The 26,358-nt window shown below is 39.2% G+C and overlaps 2 protein-coding genes across 2 annotated transcripts; one reads left to right on the forward strand and one right to left on the reverse strand.

The window, feature by feature from the left end:
• The first annotated feature begins 154 nt into the window (after nucleotides 1–154).
• Nucleotides 155–9,168, forward strand: amdhd1 (amidohydrolase domain containing 1). The gene is made up of 9 exons (XM_088645276.1): nucleotides 155–460; nucleotides 1,430–1,536; nucleotides 1,692–1,756; nucleotides 3,187–3,464; nucleotides 4,649–4,874; nucleotides 5,275–5,399; nucleotides 7,276–7,369; nucleotides 7,761–7,921; nucleotides 9,002–9,168. Exons 1-9 carry the CDS (start codon nucleotides 324–326, stop codon nucleotides 9,105–9,107), a joined length of 1,299 nt encoding a protein of 432 aa, XP_088501402.1. The 5' UTR covers nucleotides 155–323; the 3' UTR covers nucleotides 9,108–9,168.
• Nucleotides 9,169–11,086: 1,918 nt separating this feature from the next.
• Nucleotides 11,087–23,824, reverse strand: hal (histidine ammonia-lyase). Its single transcript, XM_088645273.1, has 20 exons — nucleotides 23,498–23,824; nucleotides 23,100–23,160; nucleotides 22,953–22,980; nucleotides 22,764–22,838; nucleotides 22,390–22,462; nucleotides 22,220–22,286; nucleotides 21,112–21,149; nucleotides 20,867–20,992; nucleotides 19,655–19,794; nucleotides 19,067–19,114; nucleotides 18,688–18,835; nucleotides 18,263–18,358; nucleotides 18,117–18,175; nucleotides 17,895–17,975; nucleotides 16,881–16,946; nucleotides 16,289–16,454; nucleotides 15,321–15,455; nucleotides 13,053–13,161; nucleotides 12,878–12,947; nucleotides 11,087–12,377 (listed from the first exon to the last, which is right to left on the reverse strand). Exons 1-20 carry the CDS (start codon nucleotides 23,742–23,744, stop codon nucleotides 12,237–12,239), a joined length of 1,974 nt encoding a protein of 657 aa, XP_088501399.1. The 5' UTR covers nucleotides 23,745–23,824; the 3' UTR covers nucleotides 11,087–12,236.
• Between the last annotated feature and the right edge of the window lie 2,534 nt (nucleotides 23,825–26,358).

Raw genomic sequence — 26,358 nt, forward strand, 5'->3', positions numbered from 1 at the left:
GTACGTCTGTAATTAGTGTTTGTCTCTTTAAGGGCACAAAAGCCTACCAAAAAAGGTGAAGGTTAACTAACGTTAGTCTACTTTTACTATACATGAAATATAAACACAAAACAAGTAGTTGATGAGTTTTACTCGCTGTGCTACTTCTCTCATCAAAATGCTCTCAGACCTTCGGGTACTAGTACTAATCCCCGCCCCCACCTGTCAGATTTTTTAAACCTTTGCCGTCTTAGTCCTCTGTCATTCGGTGAATTAAAACGGATGACCTTTTTTTCTGGAAATATTTATACATACAAACGTTTTCTCACATATTTACATCAGAAATGTCTAACGATTTAAGGCTGCTAGTCAAAAACGCGAAACAAATAGTTTTAGTTTGTAATAATGGCGAAAGATACCTGACCAAAGACGGAATGAAAAAACTCGCACTGATGGAGAATGCCAGTTTGGTTGTGGGGAAGTAAGTTATGTTTTGTTGTTGCAATGGTGCTATACTGTCATCGCTACATTATAATGTGTAATACATGAAAAACTGTTCTTAGAATAGGTATTCTATTTCGGAGGCACGGAAGGTTGGCGGATCATAAACACTAACAAAATGTACCGTACAAAGAAATTATTTATAATAACGCTTCTGTGGTGTTATATAACATTTCTCATATTGTATTTTAACCGTATTCCTGTAGTGGTGATGTACGTTTATAGGAATTTTCGACGATGTTTATAGGAAGTTTCGACAATTTCGACGAAGTTTTCTTTACAACAGAATACGCTATACATTCTCTTTAAAGGAAGGTACTTTTTTAAATACCAAAAACCTATTTTCTTTCAACTATATCTACCACAAGGTGTCACTTTTTTCCAGTTTCTATTTTGGCTATCCTGTTGTCTCGTCCTTGTGCAATATTTTTTTATTTATACAGTAGTAGTCCATAATCGCACAGTATTATTAGTACTCAAAGCAGCTATGCAGTATTCTTCAGATTTTTACCAAGCTTATATTTTATTTAATACCATTTTATTTCCTTTTGGCATTTTAAGTTCCTTGTGTAGTTGTTTGTGTAGAAGGGGGGTATTAGCACGCTCTAAAATACTTGATTAATAAAATTATTGCAGAATTTAGACCACTTTATTACAGTGGTGAATACTCTGATTTTGTTTTTCATTTTGGTGCTTTTAAAGTGAATAAAATGTAAAATGGTTCAGAAATCCAAAGTGCCTCCTGAAAATACTCTCCAAGATTCCTTGAAGAATCCCTTTGGAAACATTGTTCACGTCTCTATTCACAGGCAAGACAAAGAAAGGACATGGGATTAGGGAGAGTTCAATCCCGAGTTATCGAACTTTGGCAGGGCTGTGCCTAATACATGTACAGGTTCTGCTAACGAAGTCTGGTTCTTTGTGACTATTATGTGTCTGTTCTTTTCAGGGATGGCCTTGTGAAGGCTGTGGGGCCTGCTGGCTTAATCGATTCTCAGTACAAGGAAGCATCATTTGAAAATGTAATTGATGCCTCGGGCATGTGCGTCATCCCAGGTGTGTATTGAGTGTACAGTAAGTGTACACATGCTTAAAATGTAACCCCATAGATTTGAAGAAAACTATACTCCCTTTGTATTCAACAGTTTCATGTTTTGTAAAATGAAATGATATATAATTAAATAATTTATAATAACTAACATTTGTTTCAGGTTTGATAGATGCCCATACTCATCCTGTCTGGGCAGGTGACAGAGTCCATGAATTTGCAATGAAGGTATCTATGTCTCTTATCTATCATCCATCTACCTATGTATAATGCAACAGGTTTTGTCGAGAAATTAACTATCTACATTTAATTTGATGTCTTACTATTATCATTTTTGTGATTTATAGCTCTGACACTGCTATGTTTGCCTCTGAAATATCCCTTCATAAAAGCTTAACACACTGCCGTAGGGCACCATACAAAATCAATACTGGACTGAGAGGCTTCACAAATGCAACAAATCAGTATTATTGTTACATTAAATGTAAATCAAGATGAAATCATTGTAAGATAATATCTTCCTTAAAGGAGATTAATCAAAATTTTCTCCTTTGAACATGAGAGGACTTTAAACAAAACCAAAACCAATCTGATTCATTTTTAGAAGCTATTTAAAAGTGAACTGCAAGGCTTTTTTATATTCCGGGGTTAGAAAGAATTAGCATTGATGAGTGCATTTCAAGCCACAATAAAAGTAACACAGTACACAGTAACTTGTAAAATCTCCAATTTACACCACAAAATAGACAAAATTTCCAGGTATGCGCAATGATATATTCTGAGATTCAGAACGAGGCAACAGAATGTCCAGTGATATTTCTGTGGTGAAATACCTGCTGCACAACCTGTACTTATGCGCTAGTACATCACAGTTCATTAATCATTACTGGGACTAGTGAGTGGAAAGGGCCGCATCATGTCTCAATTCCCGCGACCTCTCGGTCTTTCACTTGTGGCATGATGCGCCCCTTTCCGCTCACTAGTCCCAGTAATGATTAATGTACTGTGATGTACTAGCGAGAAAAAATGAATTAAGCACCACATGTAAGTCGCCATGTTGTCGCAATTCATTTTTTCTTTACCGTCAATGAATTCATTTTGTTACTGAGATTTAATAATCTGTCTGAGAAATTTAGACTGCGGTTCCCCTTTATTTGAAGGAATCCGGATTCCATCAATAGTGAGGTGTTGGCAATAATAGTCTCAATGTCACTTTTAGGTACAAATAGTAATAAGATCACTTTATTAGCCGTATACAATTTTTTACATTACAAATTTGTCTTTTCACATACCCCAGCTTGCTCTCCATGAGACACACAGGCACAGAGACAAGGGAGAGAAGCTCAGGGTCAGTCATTTATACAGCACCCCTGAAGCAGCTGGGGTTAAGGGCCTTGCTTAGGGGCCCAACAGAGTAGGATTCCTCTGCCAGCAATGGGATTTGAACCGGCAACCTTCCAGCCACAGGCACAGCGCCACCACACTACCCCGTATGCTAGCTCATTGGCTTAACTAAACAGTGTAAGAACTCAAACCAATGAGGGGCAAGAAAGGCGCTGCGTTAGGGGTGCGCAAGCCAGAGGTAATTAGAACACAGTAAGAACATGCGCTCCGAGAGTGGTGCAGGGGAAGTCTGAGCCCACGCTTGCTCTGCCCAGCTGGCAGGGGCCACGTACATGGAGCTGCACCAGGCCGGCGGAGGGATCCACTACACGGTGGAGCACACCAGCAGGGCCTCCCCGGAGCAGCTGCTGGCCGGCCTTCGGCCGAGGCTGCTGAGGATGCTGAGGGCCGGCACCACGCTGGCGGAGTGCAAGAGCGGATACGGCCTGGAGCTGGACGCCGAGGTCAAAATGCTGAGCGTCATCGAGCAGGCTCGCCGGGAGCTTCCCATCGGCATCTCGTCCACCTACTGCGGGGCTCACGCAGTGCCCAGGTTAATCCCATCAGTACCGCAGATTCAGGGGGCCTGGTCGCTAGTGCTGCTGCCTCATAGCTTTTATTGGTTTGATGTGGAGTTCACACCAGCGACCTTCTGCGTGGACCTTGTATGTTCTCCCCGTATTCACATTGCTTTTACTCCTGTACTCTGCTTTCCTCCTGCCCTCCAAAGACTGGGTTTAATTGGTGTCTCTAAATTGTGCCTGTGTCTGCGCGTGTGTGGGCCCAGTGATGGGCATCACATCATCCCATCATCCCATCCTTGGTGTAGTCCTGTCTTGAAGCTTATTCTGCCAGAAAAGCCTCGGGGTTGCCTCAATTCTCTACAAGAGTAAGTGGAATGTACACACATTGTCTATTCTACAACAGATGTTTTTTTCACAGAGATGCATATTTCACAACATGTTTTCAACTCTATCCATCTATCGATTTTCGAACTATTTTATCCAGTATAAGGTCATAGGGGAGCCAGAGCCTGTCCAGGCACACAACGGGCTCAAGGCAGGGTACACCCTGGATGGGACACCAGTCCATTGCAGGACAGACACTGACAAACTCACACACACTCACTCCAGGGGCAAATTTCCCAGACGCCAATTAACCTGCTAGTATATCTTTGGACTACAGGAGGAAACTTGAGCTCCTGGAAAAAAAACCTGCAAATGTGAGGAGAACATAGAAGATCCATGCAGGTAGCAGCCCAGGAATTGAACCCAGGGGCCATGCACTGCAAGGCAACAATGCTAACCACTACACCATCTTCCATTTTGCAGTATGTTTTATATATTATTTAAAAATATCCCACAGTAGTTAAAGCTTTATGAATTACTTTGCTTTTTTTCTGAATTGATACCTCGTGTTTTTTGTAGCATCACAGAAGCCTAAAGAGGTTTTCTTTACTACCTCAGTGGTGTATTTTGTCTGTAAGGTTCCCTGTGAATCTGTGAAGGTTCTTCTGGTCTTCCCCTGCTGAGGTTCAGTTTCATAATTAAGGTGATGCTTGGGGTTTTGTGAACTTGTATCACTAAATATTAATGCAGACTTGAGCATTCACAGTTCCTGAAATGAGCCACCTGTTTATATGAAGAAAAATATTTTATTATTTGTTTAAATCTTAAAGGGAGTAAAAATGTTCTTTTCAGGAGGACGTCTTAAAAAGTTCGAGATTTTACTTTGCAGGGGGAAGACAGCATCCCAGGCAACTGATGAGATCATTAAAGTTCACCTCCCTAAACTGAAAGACAAGATGTCCAAAGGAGAGCTCAGTATTGATAATATAGATGTGTTCTGTGAGAAAGGAGTGTTTGACCCCAATTGCACCAGAGCCATCTTGAAGGCAGGACAAGACATAGGCCTACAGATTAATTTCCATGGTGACGAACTTCATCCAACCAACTCTGCTGAGGTGTCCTCTTCATTATTTCAACTATTTTTTGTTTTATACGTATGTTAAGTCCTATTTAGAAGTGAAATGTACAGAATATAAAACAGTTGAAAGGGGACAATTATCTTTGCACAGGTATAAAAAAGAGGTGGATAAGAATGATAGTTCAATAGCCCAGATATTTATTCATGTAAAATACTATTTTTTTTAAAGAATATTCAGTATCAGTTTTTTTTCTCAGCAGTTATTAAGTCCTGGGGGTACAATGCAGTATGACGCCCCCTTTTGGTTTGTAGGTAGCGAATCTTGATTTGTGTTTTAATACTTTTAAATTTTAAATTGTGAATCACATAAGACCTTCAAAAATGTTGAATGATCTTGCTAGCCTTGAGACTGACCTCCATATTGTCTTGTTGCTCAGCTTGGGGCTGAACTGAGCGCTCTGGCCGTTAGTCATCTGGAGGAAGTGTCTGACGAGGGGATAGCAGCCATGGCCAAATCCAAAACGTCAGCTGTTCTGTTACCAACAACTGCCTATATTTTAAGGTAAGACAAGCCATTGAGTAAAATACAGTACAGGTATATCACATTTAGTACATACTGTATTTTACAGTAAGACAAGCCATTGAGTAAAATACGGTATATTCATACTCTATTGTACTGCCAGAGAATACATTGAGTATATCATACGGAATGTAAGACAGTTTTCTACGAGAGGAGGCCCTTTTAGTAGTTATTTGATAAGGTTTGGATACTGTAAATTGATATAAGTTCTTGAAGAAAGCCAAAATATCTGCTTTAACATTATGGCTGGGTAGCTTATTCCATGCTCCCACAACCCTTTGGGTAGAAAAGCTGCCTGCTGTTCTTGCTTTTAAATGAACTTCCACTCAGTTTTGACTTGTGTCTTCTAGTTCGTGTTTCAGTGCTGTGACATGAGTACGTTTCTATACGGTACAATCTGTTCATGGTGCATTTATCAAATGCAAGCTGAGGTGCCGTGTAACTCTCCATGGAAAGCTTTTTTTCAGGAAGCTTTTTAAAAAGAAAATATAATACTATATTGGTTTGATTTTAAAACTCTATAGCCAAAGTGCTGAGAGAATGTGTTCACAGCCAGGGTATATAGGATTCAAAAGGATGGCAAGAAGCCATTTCCTTATGGTTTCTGTTATTATTTGTCATTTGTTTGTATGCATTATGTGTCACTTTTTGCTTCCTGCTTTTTAATCAGTGGTTAGATTTTTAACAAAACTGTGCTGTAGTGTTTATACTGCGGTCCGTTAATAACACCAGTTGATTGAACTTCTTTTGTTTATATAAAAAACAGGTTCCCCTTAATTTCCCTGGAGTCAAACACTCCATTATCGTCTAGGTCAACTAAAATGTAACGCATGCTTTAATATCCAAGACAACATAGCTATAGTGCTAAATCTTCTAAACATGCTGACCTTTCTAGTTACCTGTTATTCATTACCTAGACTGGGATTTACAGTAGGTCTTTACTGATGTTCTGGGGAGGGGGGCACGTTGAGCTAGATGCAATTGAATAAGCCTCATTAGAACTGGAACAAGTAGAGGTTAATTCCATGCTGAAATTTAAAAAGATAAAAAAGTATGTTTTTGTTGGGGATGCTCATCAGGGTGCAGGAACAAGAGTCAAAGAGCTGGGATAGGAAGGACAAAAGAAAGAAATCATGAATGAGTAGGCGGAAGGTGCAATTAATTAGCCGCACACAGCTGAGAAGTTTGTACAGTGTATTTGGTGCTGTGATGCATTTCAGCACATCTGACCAGGGTGCTGGATTAAATGAAAGATATACAGTAGCTGTGCCACAATCATCAGAAGGTATACCCATTGCGGTGTGATATCTCTTGATTTAATATTAGTTCTAGTCAGCGTCAGAAAGTCTTTAGATATATTGATATAAGTTTGCACTCTAAACCAATCTGTGTGCCGAGACACAGAAAACAAATTGAATTGATCTCCAATTTCCACTAAACAGGAGTAAAGCAAATGCTTTGCGGATCCTAACTGCTCATGTCTAAAAAGCCAGCTGAGTGATTTCTGCTTGGTCTGTTAATTAATAAAACGCACATGAAAAAGAGTAGCAGTCAGCAAGCTGGACTCTGCTGAGAAGGCGAATACAGTACCTGCTGGGGCAAGGACCTACAGCACTGGTACAGAAAACAGGGAGTGAAGATAAATAAAAATCATCTCATCTTCATCTCTCAGGTGTAAACCAGGCACCCAGAAGGAGGGGTTTTCTGCCACTATCTCACTTGGGCTGAATGATTCCCTTTTATTTGTGTCACAAAACATGACTTTCTTTGTTCCCCTTTCATTTATTTTTCATTCTGATGGTTGATAAACATTGTTTTGGAAAAGGAGGTTTATGCCACCAGTCTGCTTGTTCTGTAGATTGAAGCAACCCAGAGCAAGAGATATGCTTGATGCAGGTGTCATCGTAGCTCTGGGCAGTGACTTCAACCCCAACGCCTACTGTTGCTCTATGGTAGGTGTCTGATTATGATACCGAATGTACAGAGACAGAGGTTTTATTTTCAGCTCTTAATTAACTGTTACTCCTGCAACATAAATCTCTAACTGGAGGTTATCTAAGTAAACCACTCAGTTTAAGTGGGTTTTGTGTACCTATGGGAAGTTTAATTGTCAAGGTCTAATCTTTAACCCGCAGAAACATTTGTGAAATCCAGAATCCCATCAAACTGCATTATCTTCCTTCTCCTATCCTAAGCAAACTGGGACCTCAAACATCATGATCTGATTTATTGTTTTCCTTTTGGTTAATTTGCGCTTTGTGATTTGCTTATCAGTTGATTTGCCGTGTAAAGGTATGGGATGAGCAGATGAAAGCTGGCTGTTGACTTTCGCTTTCTTCCCAGCCTATAGTGATGCATCTGGGCTGTGTGAACATGAAGATGTCGATGAATGAGGCATTAGCTGCGGCTACCATCAATGCAGCCTACGCCCTGGGGAAGTCTCACCTCCACGGCTCTCTAGAGGTCGACAAACAGGGAGACCTCATCATCCTGAATTCTGCACGGTACAGCTTCGCTCACATCACATTCGGACATTTGGTTTCATTTTACTGAGTGGTGAAAGCGCCACACAGCCGAGCATATACATTTGTGCGCATGTGGAACACCTTTTTAAGGTCTTCTGGATTTAGAGCGCAACTAAGACAAAGGCATTTAACACTACTCATCAGGCCATTAGCCATGTCGGATTCTTTCTGACAGCACCCTTGTTTTAGGACTACCATGATGGACATGTGAAGCAAAGCAAACAGCACACAAAGACGTGCTCCCGGTCACAAAAGGTGCCACCATGATCAAGCCTCGTTGTTGGAATCGATATTATTGGTGACTAGACTAGATTCTAGGACTAGATTTTCAGGCTTCATGGCATGCTACTGTACATTTGCATGTTGACTGGCATGTTTTTTTTGTTTGTTTTGGGCTGAATTATGTGGACTGCACTGCAACTTTTGACATTTTTGAAACTTCCCCATGAGACGACTCTGTAGATGTGTCCAGTGCTGCAATAAACAAATTAATTGATAGCCTACACTATGAATAGCACACAATCTTGAGCAGAAGTTCCCAATTTCCCAGATTTAAAATTTTATTCTTTTTATGGAATTTGCAGCAATGACTAAGACGTAGTGGCTATGTATAAAAAATATATATTATGCAGTGTAAGATGCAAAGAAAATGTTCAGTTAATTGGATTTATTTAATGCCGGTTGTATTTACTGAGGGTGGCACAGTGGTTAGTATTGCCTCCTCACAGTACTTGGGCCCTGGGTTCAATTACTGGGGTTTTATCTGCATGAAGTTTGTATGTGATTGCATGGGTTTCCTACTGCAGCCTACCAAAAACATGCTGGTAGGTTAATTTGAGGCTGGGAAAACTGACCCTGGCAAGAGTGTGTGTATCTACAGTATGTCTGTGTGTGTCCTGTGATGGACTGGCGTCCCGTCCAAGGTGTATCCTGCCGCTGGGACAGGCTCCAGCTCATCTGAGACCCTAAACTGGATGAAGCAGTTAGAAAATGGATGGATGTATTTACTGACTTAACTTCAATATGACATAAAATAATTGCATTATATATATTTTCTAGGTGGGAGCATCTGATTTATCAGTTTGGAGGACATCAGGAGCTTATCAGATACGTCATCATTAAAGGAATGGTGGTTTATGATAATGACAAAACCATGGACTACTGAATGTTTTCCAGGGGTTGTGTAAATTAATGCATTTTGAAAAAAATAAATGCCTATCAACTAATTGAATTACCTGATCTTTTATCTTCAACTCCTTAATAAAACGTTACCAGCTGTTTCCATATTTCCATATTATTTCTCATCAGGTTTTACTATTCATCATGAGTCACGAGAAGGTTTCTAGTCTTTTTAGAGAACATTTGTTTTCTGCTTTGAATGGAAATTACAATGCCGCCAGTCAAATCTTCACATGAATCAAAGGGAATGCTTGAATGTGCACTCATAAAAAAAACATGTACAGCTTTTTAATTAAATCAAATCAAATCAGTTTATTTATCAAATGTACAACAATACAGTGTGCAGGAGTAGTTGCTGGCAATGAAATGTCTTTTCTGCGAGGTCACAAAAATCACAAGAATCACATAATCACATAATCACATAATCACATAATCACAAAAATCACAAAAATCACAAAATCACAAAATCACAAAATCAAGGTTACAAAAATAAGGTTACATAATAATAGATGTAATAGAAATTGAATGAAACTCAATATGAGTAGAGCTGCTATGTGTCCATGGTGTATGCAATATATACAAGTAGTGCGGATATGCTGAATACAGTGAAAACTGTCCATGTAGCCATTACAGGTGATTTGCTAAAGGAGCTGCAGGTTGGCTATTTAGCAGTCTTATTGGGAAACCAGTCTTATAGGTTTCTCCAGAGGAAGAAGAGTGTGAAATTGCTGATATAACTAAGAGGTTGCAGGCTTAAAGACTCAGTGAGCTAGTACAGCTCTTGTGTTTGAGCAAAGTACTCAGATGTTTACCTATAGTATATAATGAACATAACTAGTGAATTATGTCATGTCACTTTCCAAACCGCTTAATACCATATGTTGTCACTGGAAGCCGGAGCCTACCCGGCAAGCAATGAGCGCAAGGCAGGGTACACCCTGGACAGGGTGCCAGTCCATCGCAGCGCAACTGCAAGCCAGTCATACATGGGGACAATTTGGAGGCTACGGTAACGGCCGAGGGTAGAAATTTGGCCCGGACACCGGGATAGCTTCCTATTCTTATCGAGAAATGCCCTCTGAGAGTCAAGACCTCGGCTTAACATCTCATCTGAACGATGGCGCACACTATAGTATAGTGTCCCCGCCTCTATACTGGGGCATTAGAACCCACACAGACTACAGCGTGGGCACCCCCCACTGGTCCCACGGAGACCTGGAGGTCTCCCATCCAGGTACTGACCAGGCTCAACCCTGCTGAGCTTCAGTAGGATATCAGTTGAGAGCTGCATGTATTATTATATAAACATTGTAAAACAAAAGACCGGTGTAGAGTGTTGTTTTACAAGCATCATGTCACATTTCTGTCTTTCTCCTTCATTTTTTCCTTTGCCGTTTCATCTTCATCTGTGCTGTCGGCACACAGTACTATTGACACAGCCTATTGAGTCTGCATTTACAGTTGACACTTTGTACTCAAGTACCATCTAGTACAAGTATAGACAGAGATCAAAGCTAATTCTACATTACTTAAAATATTAAAAAGCAAACTTGTCATTGAAAGATGTGTAACCAAGTTGTAAAGTTCAACAAAATGGTTTTGGTCACTGGATTATATATACTCTTAACTGCTTTAAATGATTTATAGTTTAGTCTTGAATCAATGTTAGGAATGACTCAATTATTTTAAATGACTATATATTTGAAAACCTAAAAATTTTTTTTTTGCTTTTTTCTTCTCATTGTCTTCTGTGTCAAGAAACCATTTTACACAAAACAGAGTATCAATTAAGAAATTAAAAGTTTAAAGAAATGTATCATAAATCTGTGCCAATCACATACTTTTGATATAACAAAGTTATAGTTGGTTTTCAACTGTCATTCCTTAGAATGTATTTTTAGCAAGTAGTCTGAAAATATTTGATTAAGAATGAATGGCATTCCGGTGAAGAATAAAGTACAGAGAAACCTTAAATACTAATTTATTTCTAAGAAAATGATCTGTTCTGTTTCCAATAGAATAAAAATACAGCTAGTGATATGCAGTACATTATGCTCTCCAACAAATAGCTTTGTGAAAACCCAATACATAAACTAGTGTATTTTACACACAAAATAATAAAGATGAGTACAGGATACAGAACAGATATAAGGGATTCGTTCATATTGTTTTATTTTTAAACTGAATCTGAAACAGGGGTATTACCTATATACTGAAATGTTATAAAGAAAATGACAATATATAACCATTAATATATTGTGTCCAAATAATAATTATGTAAATGTTGAAATGGATTAAGACATTCATTTTACTAAACTTGCATAAAGAATTTCTGCAATTTCATGCATGCCAGAGATAACACTGTAAATATCACTTTAATAGTTGTTAAGAGTTATTAGGCATGTTTTGTTATTACTGTAGATATTTAGATTTATTTAATATTTTGGGGTATGGATAACAATGTTGCAAACATCAAAGCTCACATGTTTTCTAATAAATTTAATTGGAGTCAAGCAGTAAGGAGAAAATAATTGCAAAAACAAATCTTATCTTGGCATTTAAAAATATTTCCTTGGTACTGGATTATTACAGAAATTATTTTTTGGGGACTGTACATGTTACTGATCCATTTAACTCAGACATCAGCTTTTAACTGACCATACGTATGTGAGGTAGAAAAAAGACAATCAGTAATGACCAACTTAATCATTTATAAACAAAAATATTTGAGCAAACCGAATACATTGTACAGCTTTACCAGTAGTAACAGCGCCAGCCCTTAAATGCAACTGTCCAGTTGCCACACACAGTTATACAGGAATAAAGTATCAGGTATTTCAGATATAGAACTATGTTCACTTGATTTATCTGGGTAACAAGTAACAAGGGTAATAATTATCACAGTAAAGTTACAACACAGATGAAAGGCAAGTGGAAAACCTTTAGGAACTCAGGAAATAGAACTATTCACTCCTGATCTATACTGTCCCTTACAAAAAATTAAACACATTTCCCCTTATTTTATTAAGATTTGTAAGGAATTCTTAGATTTACGTTAAAATTATTAACTAAGATAACAAATAATGGCTTAGTTAATGTGTCTGCCCCGTCTGTCTCAATGATCGTATTCATGGCACACACGTTTCCTTGGTGACGACGGAGAGTCGAGCGCAAAGGCTGTTGGTGAGGTAGGCCGTGATTCAGGTATGTGCTCCAGCTTGTATTTTTCTATGTAAGGATATGCTACCTGCCACACCTGTATGAGAGAAGAAAATCAAAAGTTGTAGGGAAGACAAAGACTCATTTTCTAGAAGAAAGCTGCCGTTTTTATGTCATTTTAAAAATAATTTCAGTGCTTTTCCATCCATTTTCTAACTGCTTTATTCAGTTCTGGGTTGCAGGGGGGGCTGGAGCCTATCCCAGCGAGCAACAAGTGCAAGGCAGGGTATACCCTGGACAAGACAAAAGTCCATCACAGTTAGTGCTTTTCTTTAAATAGAATATTTAAGCTATACTTAATTAAGGCTATGAATAAAGTTTTACTAGTATAAACATAGTGTCAAATAATGTGTGTTTTCCATTTTCACAACAGCTTAATTAAAACTACAGTACCCTTCAATGGTATTGTCCTCACTGTGGTATTTTGAATTGTCTTTAAAAAAAAATCCAAAGAAATTTCCTGAAAGCTCTAGGGAAAACGCAATGTGCTGCATTTGTTCTTTTTCTTGCAAAAAGCAACCCAGTTGTAACACTTGCCTTTTGGTCCAAAAGTAGCCTGTGAACAGCCTCGATATCTGGAGCCATGAAGCGATCCTTAATCCATGGCCTGAAAGAAAGACATGCAGTACATTAGCCAAATATTAACCAGTCTATTCTGCATTTTTTTAAATAGACAAACCTGTGTAAATATATGATTTTGTGTTTAACTTACTTGACAGATGCACGAACAAGGTCATAGACTTTCTCCAATGGAGTGGTAGTTCTCAGGGGGCGTAAAAACTCGATCCCCTGGCAGGCTGCGAGCAGCTCTATGGACAGAACTGAGAAGGAAAGCACACCTGTTAATGTTCCCAGTTCACATTTCTCTTCTTGATAAACACCCACCTAATAAAGTCAGGGCTTAATTCTTCGTTTTCACTGAATTAACACACCTCATTTTATTTTTTCTGTCCGGTCGATTCTGCTTTGCTATTTCTTTGGATTTTCTTAGAATTGTAAAACTATTAATTTCCCCTTATATCTACAGGGCAGAGTTAGGACAGTCTAGGAAGGTGTGATAGGGTTTAACAGAATTAGAGATAGGTGCTCTCCCTAGATTTATTACTGCTTCAAACATTCTACTTTTTTCAGAGACAACAGATTCATTCCTTTTATACATTTTCAAACCGCTTTATCCAATACAGGGTCATGAGCCTATCCCAGCAAACAAGAGGCACAAGGCAGGGTACACCCTGGATGGGATGCCAGTCCATCGCAGGGCACACAATGGACACATGACAGATACAAACACGCACTCTCACACCAATTACTCTACCAGCATGTCTTTGAACTGATGGAGGGAACCAGAACACCTGGAGGAAACCCACATCAGCACAGGGAGAACAGACAAAATCATGCCACTGAGGTTTAATTCCGTCATTCTATATTCATTTATTTTTCTTCGGTTGTTTTATTGTGGAATTCTCAGTTTGGTTCAATTCAAGTTCTTTTGTCCCATTGGCTGCTTCTCCATGACAATCTTTGCAGCCTTTTTCAGAAGCCCAGTCGCTTCTGAGCAGCCAGTGGGATCAGCCCCGTTTTTATTCAAAAGCAAAAACCATTCTCGCTTGTAATACTGTGTGTTAAGCAGTAAATTTGTTTTGTTCCGTAATACTTAACGGAAAATCTGACAATAGTGTAGATTTCAACTGCACTGTTGCTCCACTTCTGCTGGGCCTGTGAGCCTTTCTGAAGAGCAGTGCTCAATACCAGAGGGATCATGGCCTGGTCTTATCAGACCCCCGGGGGACTGATTAGACTGGGGGCCCAAGATTGCTGAAGCAAAGTGGGTGAATAAACACGGGATACTGACCCCCTCTCTAATTGCAAGAATACCAATGGTGATGTAATCAGCTCCTAAATTGTGCAATGTGACCTTGTGAATCACAGACACAGGGCTAGCCTCACACATGCTTTTAAGGTACTGCCTGGAAAAGCCATTATAGAACTGTGCAGGTTGCAAGTAAAAACTGCAACCTTTGATGTCCTTTTTGTTAACTCCACCTAATTGGATCACTTTTTTTCCCCCCCATCGCTAATCTTTCTCATTTTTGACATATCAAGTTGAACACATCTGTATGCAAAATACCTTGGAGACAAAAACCTTCTGGAATCCTGAAGGACTTTTAGGAATGCATAAGCAAAACCCACGGAACTCATTGCACAGGGAGAAGGGATCCCAGAGGTTTCCCAGCTGCCAGAGGTTTCTTACAGATTTTTTTCAGCTGTTATACAGGGAGTGTTGTGCATTAATACACTAACAATTTCATGATTTTTACAGTGTAGAACAAAATCCATCTTCAGCAGCAGACATTTAATGAAAGACTTAAATGAATGTGTGAGTTTCCATTTACGTTTTAATAGCAGCTACATGTCTACAATGTAGTGAATTTCCAAGTGATGATCCACAGTCAAGCCCTTGTGTCACACTGAGTTAAATATTATCCCATGTTAGCCCATCGCTTGAAGTCTTTCAGTTTATAAATAGCTGAAAGTAAATGATTTTCAAAGATAAGTCAATTTGTTTTTTGGTTAGGTGACCAGAAACAGGTCACATACAGGATTGGTTATCTGTTTAAATAAGATAACTAGGAGGTACAAAGAAAAGACTATATTATTGAAAAGACACTGTTTTATAACTTTTACATTCTAAATTAAATGCACCATCGCCCAGCTGACATATATTAATTCTTCCTAAACTATAAGAGAGAAACAAAGTCTTATAATGTGAAAAAATAATTACGTGTTCATTTTTTGGGGTGTGAGAGGATGATCACATGTGCAACAGTTGATGAAAGAGATGCTATTTGTCCTGTAGTAAAACTACATTTGGCGGAGAACAGTGTAGTAATTCAAAGGGATACAAACAGGGTCTGCAGAGCCTGTGTCTCACAGTACCCCCTCAATTCGATCTCTTCCATCACGTCCTCCTGTGCCGTACCTTGTTCCACATGCTCCACCACGCGGAGGGCCTTCCTGGCTGCCCAGCCGCCCATTGACACGTGGTCCTCAGTGGCAGCGCTGGTGGACAGGGAGTCCACAGAGGACGGGTGACACAGCACTTTATTCTCTGACACTGCAGGGACAGGACAGTGCTATTAAAGGAGTCTGTCCTCACATTATCATATACAGTGTCCTCATCAGGGTACTTAGTGTCCTCACATTATAATATACAGTGTCCCTATCATGGTACATACAGTGTCCTCATCATGCACCATACACTGTAATCATCATACCACTTGTAGTGTCCTCTTAGTGTAACATACTAGACAATGTCCTCATGATGCTACATAGACTGTGGTTATCATGCCACAAACAGTAGCCTCATCATACCACATACATATTCCATACATTGTGTCCATTATTCACCAAACTACAGGTCTTCTGGTGTTTTACAGATTTTAGAACTAGCAATGAAGAAATAAAAATTCTGTGACTAACTAACAGATTTGGTGGGATAATAATTTTTTATTTTTTTCCTCAGTGTATGCAGCTTAGGCACACAAAATGAAATACAAAGTATTTTTTTCAGAAACTACAACAACCTTTACAGAAATCTAGGCTTTCTTAATATGTTTTTTTCACACTTTCTTCTGTATTCGCCTACAGCCAAAAATGGCTGTTCTTATTCCGCTGGGTTTCAGGTATTGGTACCAGCCCTCTTGGTAGTACATGTAACCACTTAGTTCAGTTCAGTTTATTAGTCATATGCACTGAAGTGCAATGAAATGCTCATAAAAAATTCTCGATCCAATGTCCACAAGCACCTGTCGATCATAAATAATTGCTGAAAAGACAGACTGGATACAAAAAGCCCACATCGTGAAACAGAGATGTACAGACGAGGAGCAACGTACAACATGTCACCACTCTCCAGTGCCACGTCCACCACTGGTGCCACTTACTCACCCAGAGCAGCGGCAGTGCAGTGGGCTATCATGAACCCGGAGTTCAGGCCCCCTTCGCTGACCAGGAACGCGGGCAGCTCGCTCAGAGAGGGGTTACACAGCCGCTCAATCCTCCTCTCACTGATGGAGGCCAGCTCGTGCACACCGATGGCTAAGTAGTCCAGAGCCTGGAATTACAGAACATACGAGCGACTTTATAATCAAACGCTTGATATTTCCGAGATGAAACTGTGGGCATTTTGCGATTATTCATTCTATGCTGTTATTACTCTGAATCTGGTCTTGCTACACATCTTCTCACTCATATTTACAGTGTAGAAAAACAATCCATTCAAATAGCAAGGGAAATTTAGTCTTGTTCAATTTAGGGAACATGAAAGATGCACATTAATTTATAACAAAGCACAGGTAACACTTCACAAAAGTAGAAAAAAAAGAAAATACTTTTTTTTTGCCTAGTAAGCCTCCTTCGGGTGTGAGTTCAAGTTCTTCACATCTACAATTGTTCCTTATTTATTACTTGTACTTGGTTATTTATTACAGCCTAACATCATGTTTGCAACAAATCTATACAGGTTTTTCCATTCACTTACTTTAGCAGGGTATTCACCATGAAAATTCCCACCAGAAATGGTCTCTCCCCTTTCAGCAAAGACCATCTTTAATGTCTGTTAAGTTCAAACTGCCGTAAACAACACGAAACACATGTAACAGGTGTGATAGTAAAAAAAAATTAGACTGTGACAGAGACATCCATTCTCTCAGGGGCGCTTAAATTTTCTGCAGCAGAAAATAATTCGGGCTGTTTGGAGGTTTGCCTATAGCCTTCTTTTAATTCACTAAGTACCATTTCGTCTCATCCGTCCTTCGGATGAGACGTAAAACCGAGGTCCTGACTCTCTGTGGTCATTAAAAATCCCAGGGCGTTTCTCGAAAAGAGTAGGGGTGTAACCCCGGTGTCCTGGCCAAATTTCCAATTGGCCCTTACCAATCATGGCCTCCTAATAATCCCCTTCTATAAATTGGCTACATTACTCTGCTCTCCTCCCCACTGATAGCTGATGTGTGGTGAGCGTTCTGGCGCACTATGGCTGCCGTCGCATCATCCAGGTGGATGCTGCACATTGGTGGTGGTGGAGGGGAGTCCCCATTACCTGTAAAGCGCTTTGAGTGGAGTGTCCAGAAAAAGCGCTATATAAGTGTAAGCAATTATTATTATTATTATTATTATTTAAATAGAAATGTGACTTTTTTATTGTTCACAAACTATATATTATCATGCTTATCTCCCTTAATGGATAGCCATGTCCAAAATGCCCAGATATTTTAAAAAAACTTTCAGTGTTATTTGAAAATAAATATGACCAATTACCAATGTTACCAGGGAAGCAGCTAGGAATAAAAAAAAATCCTCAGAATCCACCCCTCACAGGCAACTGAAAATGAGGTATTTGAGGTATTTCCCTACAAAGAAAATCTTCAGCAATTGTTTCTTTTAAAAAGAAATTACCTTCTGAGTTTGCAATGCAAATCCAAGCACTTGATTAATTGGAAAAAAAAAAGGTGGCTTAACTGTTTTCAGACTAGGTGGAAGTGAGAAAGGATACAGGGTTGTCTGTGGCGCTGTTGATTTCTGTGTTGATGATGTTCTTGACAAACTCAATAGTGTCATTCACCACTCCATGCACCTGGATATCGAAATGAATTGCAGTTAACAAATCTGATTAACCAACGAAACCCCTTACACATTTACCGTGGTAAAATGGTAAATAGTAAACTAACAGACTGAATTTAACATAGGAAACTCAAACACCACCAGTTTAACATACCTGAGGACAGCAGCGCAGGGTGTACGCATCTTGAACTCGGTCGCAAAACCTGTGGCTTTCTGTCAGACAGATTTAGAATCAGAAACAGACATCAGGCAGAGCAAAATCTGGAAAGAAACGAAGTGCTGGCTGAAATGGATCTGCACCTGCTATTTCCGAAGGATGATGATCAGAATCCAGCAGAGATCGAAACCTGAAGGCCACTTCCTTCTGTCCAGGGTGAGGACGCAGCTCATGGATACCTAGGGGACAGGGGGAAGTGTGGCGACATGATTTCTACATTCTTGCCTTGACTTCTAGGCAGACTTCACCACTACAGCAACCAGGGTAAAATCCGATCCGGTAAGATTAACAGCCCTTAACAGTAAAGATTTAACAACCCTCCTCTGTCAAATATAAATGGGTAAAGAGTAAGAATTTTTAAAATGCTAAAGAAACATGCAGACAGTAAACAAGAATAATGATGTATCTTGTGTTCTGTCTAACATTTTTTTTCTAATATTTTCCTATTAACTTTAAACACGTTAAAAACATCCAGCCCACTGCTCCCTGCTTCCAGCGTCTATCTCACCACTGTCAAAGGCCCTTGTGGTTCCCTTGAGCACCTCCAGGGTTAACGCGGCGATGATGTCAGCCTGCCTGGCAATGGCCTGAGCCCTCTCCACTGCCTCTGCACCCAGAGACGTGATCATCTGGGTCCCATTGATGAGGGCCAGCCCCTGGGGGCCAAACACACGGAGCCATTGACATCCACCAAGCAAGTCAGGTGGGTTTCACCCGTACTTTATATGGTAGCAAACACACTGGCAAGTAAGAATTCAGCCATAACTTTTCATTATAATTCGTACTTCAAGGTTTATGTCATCAGAAAACTTGTATAAGCTACTGATCATTCCTTTTGTACTATATATTTGTAGTATATGTGCCCTGAATACATTTAGAAACAGTACCTCCTTTGGCTTCAGGGATATGGGAGTCAGACCATGGGCCTCCAGCACCTGTGCAATGGGGTTGAGGGGATAGGAACAGAAGCAATCAAAAGTTTTTATTAAAAGCCCATCAAAGGCAAATACCAAACTATTCATGCTGAAGGGCTTCGTTTTTGCATTTTATGCAAATTTAATTGAAATTATACAATGACATACTCATTTTGGTCACACCTTAGGGCTCTACGATAAGCAGCTATAAACAATCTATTAACAACAAATTCATGTTGTTATTAACTGTTAAAGGCTGGTATTCAAAGTTAGAACATTATTAGAATGAAAGTTGAGCTGTTTTTTGCTGTAAGATGTTAGGATATCTAATAACATAACTTATATAATAACATATATTAAACAAGTGCTATAAAAAGGCACTCTCTCACTTATAAAATAAACAGATCCCAGTGCTCTTGACAGTGCTAGTTACTTAGGGTTGCCCACATTTTCGATGGACTTCCAATGCATTTTAAATCAGTGACCGTCTGCCATCGCTCCCTCTGAAGGGATGTTTTATAGGGATGTATACTACGGGGAACGTAATAAATGAACGCTCACGTATTTGGCGTCGGCCCAGCCGCTCTTCGGCGACCACATCTTGCCCTCTCCCGTGAGCCCCAGCGCCAGGTGAGCCAGGGGCGCGAGGTCTCCGCTGGCCCCGACCGTCCCCTTCTCTGGGACATAAGACAGGCAGGAGGCTGCAGAGACACCCGTCGCACACGTTGCAGTCCGAGAATGAAATGAAGTATCCATGCATATGAAACACGTTTATTTCGGGTTTAAGTACATTTACAAAGAATAACGGCTTGTGTTTCTGCGGTTCACCACGGTGCAACCGTTTTTGTTAGAATGTATCTTTTTTTAAAATAAGGTTCACGCGCTTGGCCTCGCTCGTGTAAATATGCGGTCGGTTTACACACGAACATATTATTATAAACATCACCCCTAATAATAGAAATACTACTACTAATAATAATAAAACAGCAATTACAATGGAACAGGTCAATTAAATTAAACATTTGTAATGCATTTTGGACTAGTCCTCGCCTGACCCTGCCACATGATTGACCCCCTACTGCTGATTTCCCGGACCTCACATTTAATTGCCACAGTTTCCGTTCTTTTCTTATTTCTTATGCTATGTGATGGCGCAGAGGCCGACCCATGTAGATTTAAAAAAAAAAGAACAATATAATTAAATGCCGGATGTATTCCAAAACAGATGATAATGCATTACCAAAAGAAATTAATGAAACACTGGGAGACCTTTACATTTAAAATAGAAAAAAACCTCTACATTAAAAATAAATGAAAAATTTTAAATTTTCTTTAAAAAAAACAAAGTTACTATCAAGAAAGAGTCACACCTAAGTTGCTGCTCCAGACCAATCATAATATACACAAGCAATGCAGAAACTACACACATAAAAGCACTAGTTGTACATTAACAGGTCCCAGTTTTGGCTCACTGTGAGAATGTTACTGTAAGAATAGAAGATTCTGCGTGTAGGGCCTCTGTTTTGTAACTGCAGTGTTAAGTATTGGTTAAAACAGAGACAAGGAGTTTTTTAGTACTAGCTGACAGGCAGGTCCCTAGCTTTGCACCCTGCTGAGGACATCCAGAATGGATAACAGGGTTGGATTCCTTCACCACGTTTTTTATGAATATATTTCTAAACCTTTACTAGTACTTAATTGTGCAAGTCATGGAACAAATGGGTCGCTACTTATTGCACACCACTGATTCCTATAAAACAAGCTCAAGGTTACCATTGAAGGCCTCTATCATCTGATGGAGGGTGTCCAGAGAGATGCCACTGTACCCTTTGGCCAGGACATTGATCCTAAGAGCCAGTAGCATTCGTGAGCGTTCAGGACTCAATGGCTTGCCTAGACCTACAAGCGAAAAACAAACAAACGTGAGCCACCAGCAAACAAATTCAATAACCTGATACTGATTCACTTTCAGGCTCCTCCTCTGCACTGCTCGGATGCTGAAGGAATCTGGGACTCACCAGCTGAGTGAGACCGAACCAGGTTTTCTTGCAATTCCCTAAAGCCAAAAAAGAAGAAAAGCAAAACAAAAAGCATATTGGTTTCAGTATCTCACGTGATGTATTCCATAAATCCTACATTATGGCTGGGTGAAGACCTCCACTAAGTTTTAGCACTAATTCAATATAAACAGAATCTCAAATTCTCATTTCTTTCAAGAAATACAACATGAAACCTAGTAGCGTTTTGAATTAATTTACCCGGGGATTCTATAGGCTTGTCTAAAAAACACAATTCATTACAAATCTTTGTCCCCTTAACTTCCAGTATTCACTGGATATAAATGCATTAAATTAAAAGTGCCCATAAAAGTTATAGATTTAATCAGAATTATAACTGCATTCCCACAGAATAAACAGCTAAATTTGAACTTTTTGGCAATTTGGACTAAGAAGTTTATTAGAGTACAATAATCAGTTTTCATTGTATTCTATCTATATGATGGCTATCATAGTCAGATATTAGTAAAACATAAACAGCCTCTTTGCTTCTCTGGTCAGAAGTAAGTGTTCCTTGGTGGAAAATTGTAATAAGAACCTCAAATCTCTATGTAATTAGAGCATATTTCATTTTAATTTAACGATAACAGGTCCAGAGTTTATGATTTTCATATATAAATACTAATACTGAAAACTAATGATAAAACAGTTTCTAAAAGGTCTAATTGGGACATAGAAAAACCAGTTCCATCTCTTATCTGAAAGTCACTTATTCCTTGTAAAGGTCATGAGAATTCAGAGCTCATGTCGGAAGCACTACACCCTGGACAGGACGTCAGCCTATCAGAAGGCATGGATACACACTATTTAGTAGCACCAGGTGGGTGAAATCCCAGTATGAATGAGAAGAACATCCAAACTCAAATAAGAAGCAACACCACTCCTGAGTCGAACCCAGGGCCTAAGAGGTGAGAGGCAACCGCATACTAATGACACTATTGAACCTTTATAAAGTAAATGGGTTAAACCTTCTTTTTTAACACTTTCATTCTTTAAGAAATGTCAACTTGATAGCTGAAAAATTCCAAAATACCTCATGGAATATAAGAGAAACTTCAGAAAAACTTACTTCAGCTTACTCTTTGGTATAACTGTTCGAGCAAATTTTCCAAAACCCGTTGTGATTCCATAAACAACTAGAAGAAAACAAAGGTTATTGTACCAGTTTTGGACAGCTTTAGGTCATATATCTTTGTGTTAGATTTTTAAATTGTAAACACATGTATTTTTCAAAACTACCTTTATTTTCCTTTACAATGTTTTCGAGGAGTTCTCTTGAATGTCCAACTCTGTCTTCTGCTTCTGGGGTAAGCTAAAAAAATAAAAACTTCTCTCATTTTCCAAAACTTCGTACTCTGGGAGACCATAGTTTCTGCTCTATCAATCCAAATTTGTGCATGTAGTTCAGTGTCTTAATCTTAATCTTAATTTTATACGGCTTTTAAATACTGTTCAATTTAATGTTAAGGTGCTTCTAGAGTCTTTGCTTTTCATCGTTTTAGTGTAAAGAATCTTGAGACGATGTGTCCTAAAGGGGTACTATATAAAATAATGTTATATTAAAAATAACTAAAACAGCAAATTATTTTGATTATCTTGTTAATAATCTTTACCTTAATCCTGTAGAGTCCTTTTCCTAACTTGACCAGATCTGTGGTTGTTAGACTGTTGCCATCCAAAAGAATGTACTATGAAAAAGTAAGACAACACAAGACACTGACGGGTCTATCAATAATGTTATTACAACTTTTACAGTAACAGTAGCAAAGAGAACAGATGGTTATCATTTCAAACATACTCACTTCATCAGGCTCTCGGTATGTAGTATTGCTGGAGATGAGCGGTTAAAGAAGCCAGTGCATCAAAACCAATTCATCAACTCACGAGAGTTTACACCTCCCACACCACCAAATACTATCCCCTCTCTTTTTTTTAAAAAAAAAGGATACAGGTGAGGCTCTCCCGGCTGGGACGGAATAAAATCCGGAGATTTTGTGTCTCCTTCGATAACTGAAATGTAAAGATATATTTTAATAGACATGTTAAAGAACTGAGCTTATGTGAGTAAAGCAATTTCACGTAAACTTTTTTTTATTTTATCTTAGGGTCCAACCACTAATAAAAACGAATAAACTTAATCACTTAGATAAAAGAAATGAGAAACAATTTACGGAAATATGTGCTGTGAATGGAATTTGTGAGTCGGTTAACCCAATCTAAATATTATTAACGTTAGAAAGTATAAGCCAAACGGTTTAATTATATTTACAATTAAAAACGAAAAATTAAATAAATAATAACGCAAATATGTAAAAAAAAACACAACAACCCGTTCTTTAAAAATTACCGATTTCAACGAAATCGTTGTCTTCCAAAACGTCTTCTATCACATCGTCCGCGTCCAGCAGCCCGTGTCCCTGACATCGCCTCACATAGAAACGCACATCTTTCACCGAGCTGATGCCCCCATTGTCGGGCTTGTTCTTCGTGTACCGTCGGAGCGCCTCGACGCCCAGCCACTGCACCGTGTTAGACACGTCCTTGCAGGGCACGGTCAGCCACTCGTCCCTGACGTGCACCGTGAAACGAGGCATCGCGCTGCTGGCGGGGGATACCCTGGACTAACTCTCCTACTTCGCTGTTCATAGCTCCCTGTACCTGCTCGTACCTGCCCGCCCATGGCAGGGGCGGCACCAATCACATGTAGCTGGAGAAACACCTCCTGATTCAAAGTTAAATGGACGTGCGTTTTGTTTGTTGGCCTCTCATATTTGAAAAGCTTACAGTAGAAACCGCACATACTATTATATGTCCACACTTTTCACGTGAAGCAAAAATGCGTCCACTGCCTTTGATATCCAACTATTCAGTAATCTACTGTATTTCTACTTTATGGGATAAGCCAATTACTTATTGTGGTGTTGAAGTAGAGTTTTTTAAGAAGTTTGCAAGCAAGATGAGGTTATTCGGCACATTTGACTCTCTACTAATTAACAGCAAACAATAGACAGTACTGTATATACAGTAGTATATGTAGTAGAACTAATATGTATTAAAATATATCGTTATATATAAATATACCTTTAAACATTGGTATTATTCTCTCAATGTAGTTAAATTCCCAATGATATTTGCTTAAAATGTAAACGCATTTGTAATAATAAGAAATATACACTAGTATCCTCTAATAATTGTGGCACTGCTATTTCATTAGGAAGTTTTTATTTCACAAGGTAAGCAATTTAAAACATTGTACTCAAGTGATTACATTATAATTGTGTAAATACGTCACAGCTATGCACGCTATGCACGAGTAAATTAAGTAATAAAACGCACAGGCTCATAGCCAAATGTACTGCAGCAGTTATATTTTACATAGAATATCACCATCCTTAAATCTAATCTGCATATTGAAGAATTGTGTAACTTGTTGACACTGTAGTTGGAGGGGTTTGCCATGAAGATGGTTTCCTGCGTCTTTTCCAGAAATTTCCTGTGTTCCTTACTTCCTTATTTGTCAGGAAGTGAGATCCAATAATTACACCATTCGTCTAGAACTATAAGACTGACAGCAGCAAACACAAGGGTCTTGGCATACAGGCAAAATGGCATTCCCTGAAAATCTAGTAAAGAACACAAATACTCCTGTGTGGTTACATATGGAAGCATTAGTCAACACCAAAACCTCTCTCCCAGCTGAGCCCTTTTCTAAATTGTAATCTCTCAATAAGATGACAGGGACAAGTATTATTCTGAGGAACACCCTGAGAGTACTAAATCAGATTACAAATTTGGACACAATACCCAAAACATCAGGTTGTGCTTCAATGTTTTTCAAAATTGCCTGTACTCCTTCACAAAATTATGAAGTGATTACAAAATGTAAGGAAGAAGACTGATTACTTTTAAAACTTTGGGGTGCAGTGGTGTCTGGAAGGTTGCCAGTTCAAGTCCTGCAGCAGGCAGAGGAATCCTACTCCATCTGGCCCCTGAGCAAGGCCCTTAACCCCAGCTGCTCCAGGGGTGCTATACAATGGCTGACCCTGCACTCTGACCCCTAACTTCTCTCTGTGTCCATGTCTTATGGAGAGCAAGCTGGGGTATGCAAAAAGATGAATTCCTCATGCAAGAAATTGTAGAGGGCCACTAAAGTTATCTTATACAGTAGGTTATACAACTTTACATTGTGTATTAGTATATATAGTGTATAGGAACAAGTAATAGGTTTATTCCATGCTGAGAAAAAGAAGAGAGAAAAAACACAACATTTCGTCCGTGGAGCCTTCTTCAGGTGTGACACCTATTACTTGTTCCTTTGCAGCCTACGCATGCTGACGCAGCTACCCACCTTAACTATATCGTGTATATTTTGTCAGTTAAGATATTAATTAAGCCTTACACAAACGTACTTTTTAAATCTTTTACATTTTAGACACTTTGTTAAGCAAAATGTGCCTCAGTTTGCCTACAGCTAGTCTGTTCTTTGATCTCGTGCAATGAGCTTCTAACTCACAGCTGGTGTTTTTTTTCCCAAGCACATTAAACTGTCTATTTGTCACCTGAAATATGCTCAGTGCAAGGAGCTCCGTATAGAATTTTTGAATGCAGGTTGGGTGAAGGGCTTAAGCAATGCTCTCACGGGTGCTCGATTATAATGCTAGACATCAAGTCATACAATACAAGGTCTTGCATTGACTTCATCACTCTAAAACTAAACTGAACACGATACATCCCTTCAGTGTCTCCTGTAAGGGACAGGTGCAGGGTCTCTGGTGGTACACTCACACATCTCATCTGACTACGTCTTAAATTGTATGCCTTGTGGATAGAAATAGTCCGGTGGTGCCCGAAAGTGTTGAGGATGAATATTCCCTCTGATCCTGAATTAGCACTCTTTGGTTGTTCAGAGGCAACATCCGGACTAGCAAAGGAAGGGCAATCAGCACTGAAGTTCAGAATGGTTGTGGCCAACAAAATATGTTCTTGTTCTCTGTTTCAAGAGCTGGCACAACAAGATGATCTCCTCAGTTAGAATGGAGTCACATACAGTACTGTATGGTGCGCATCATAAACAGATACTGTAACTGCCCAAGCCTCAGAACTCAATGCGTCTCTACACTATGCACTTTTGACTTGAACTGCCATGTATTTATGTTCACTACCATATATTTCCTGTTCTGGTTGTTTATTGACTGTACATTCTATCAC

This window comes from Lepisosteus platostomus, chromosome 9 (assembly GCF_059453375.1).
Source record: "Lepisosteus platostomus isolate fLepPlt1 chromosome 9, fLepPlt1.hap1, whole genome shotgun sequence".
In the NCBI taxonomy this organism is placed as follows: Eukaryota; Metazoa; Chordata; class Actinopteri; order Semionotiformes; family Lepisosteidae; genus Lepisosteus; species Lepisosteus platostomus.

What these genes read in the sequence shown, in the direction of transcription:
- amdhd1 (XM_088645276.1), top strand. Translation starts at nt 324, where the DNA reads ATGTCTAACGATTTAAGGCTGCTAGTCAAAAACGCGAAACAAATAGTT. An exon ending in ATCCAACCAACTCTGCTGAG is followed by an intron (nt 4,875 to 5,274) that starts GTGTCCTCTTCA and finishes CTTGTTGCTCAG; the next exon opens with CTTGGGGCTGAACTGAGCGC. An exon ending in ACGCCTACTGTTGCTCTATG is followed by an intron (nt 7,370 to 7,760) that starts GTAGGTGTCTGA and finishes CTTTCTTCCCAG; the next exon opens with CCTATAGTGATGCATCTGGG.
- hal (XM_088645273.1), bottom strand. Translation starts at nt 23,744, where the DNA reads ATGCCTCGTTTCACGGTGCACGTCAGGGACGAGTGGCTGACCGTGCCC. An exon ending in CATACCGAGAGCCTGATGAA is followed by an intron (nt 22,839 to 22,952) that starts GTGAGTATGTTT and finishes ACTTTTTCATAG; the next exon opens with TACATTCTTTTGGATGGCAA. An exon ending in GGTTCGGTCTCACTCAGCTG is followed by an intron (nt 20,993 to 21,111) that starts GTGAGTCCCAGA and finishes TTTCGCTTGTAG; the next exon opens with GTCTAGGCAAGCCATTGAGT.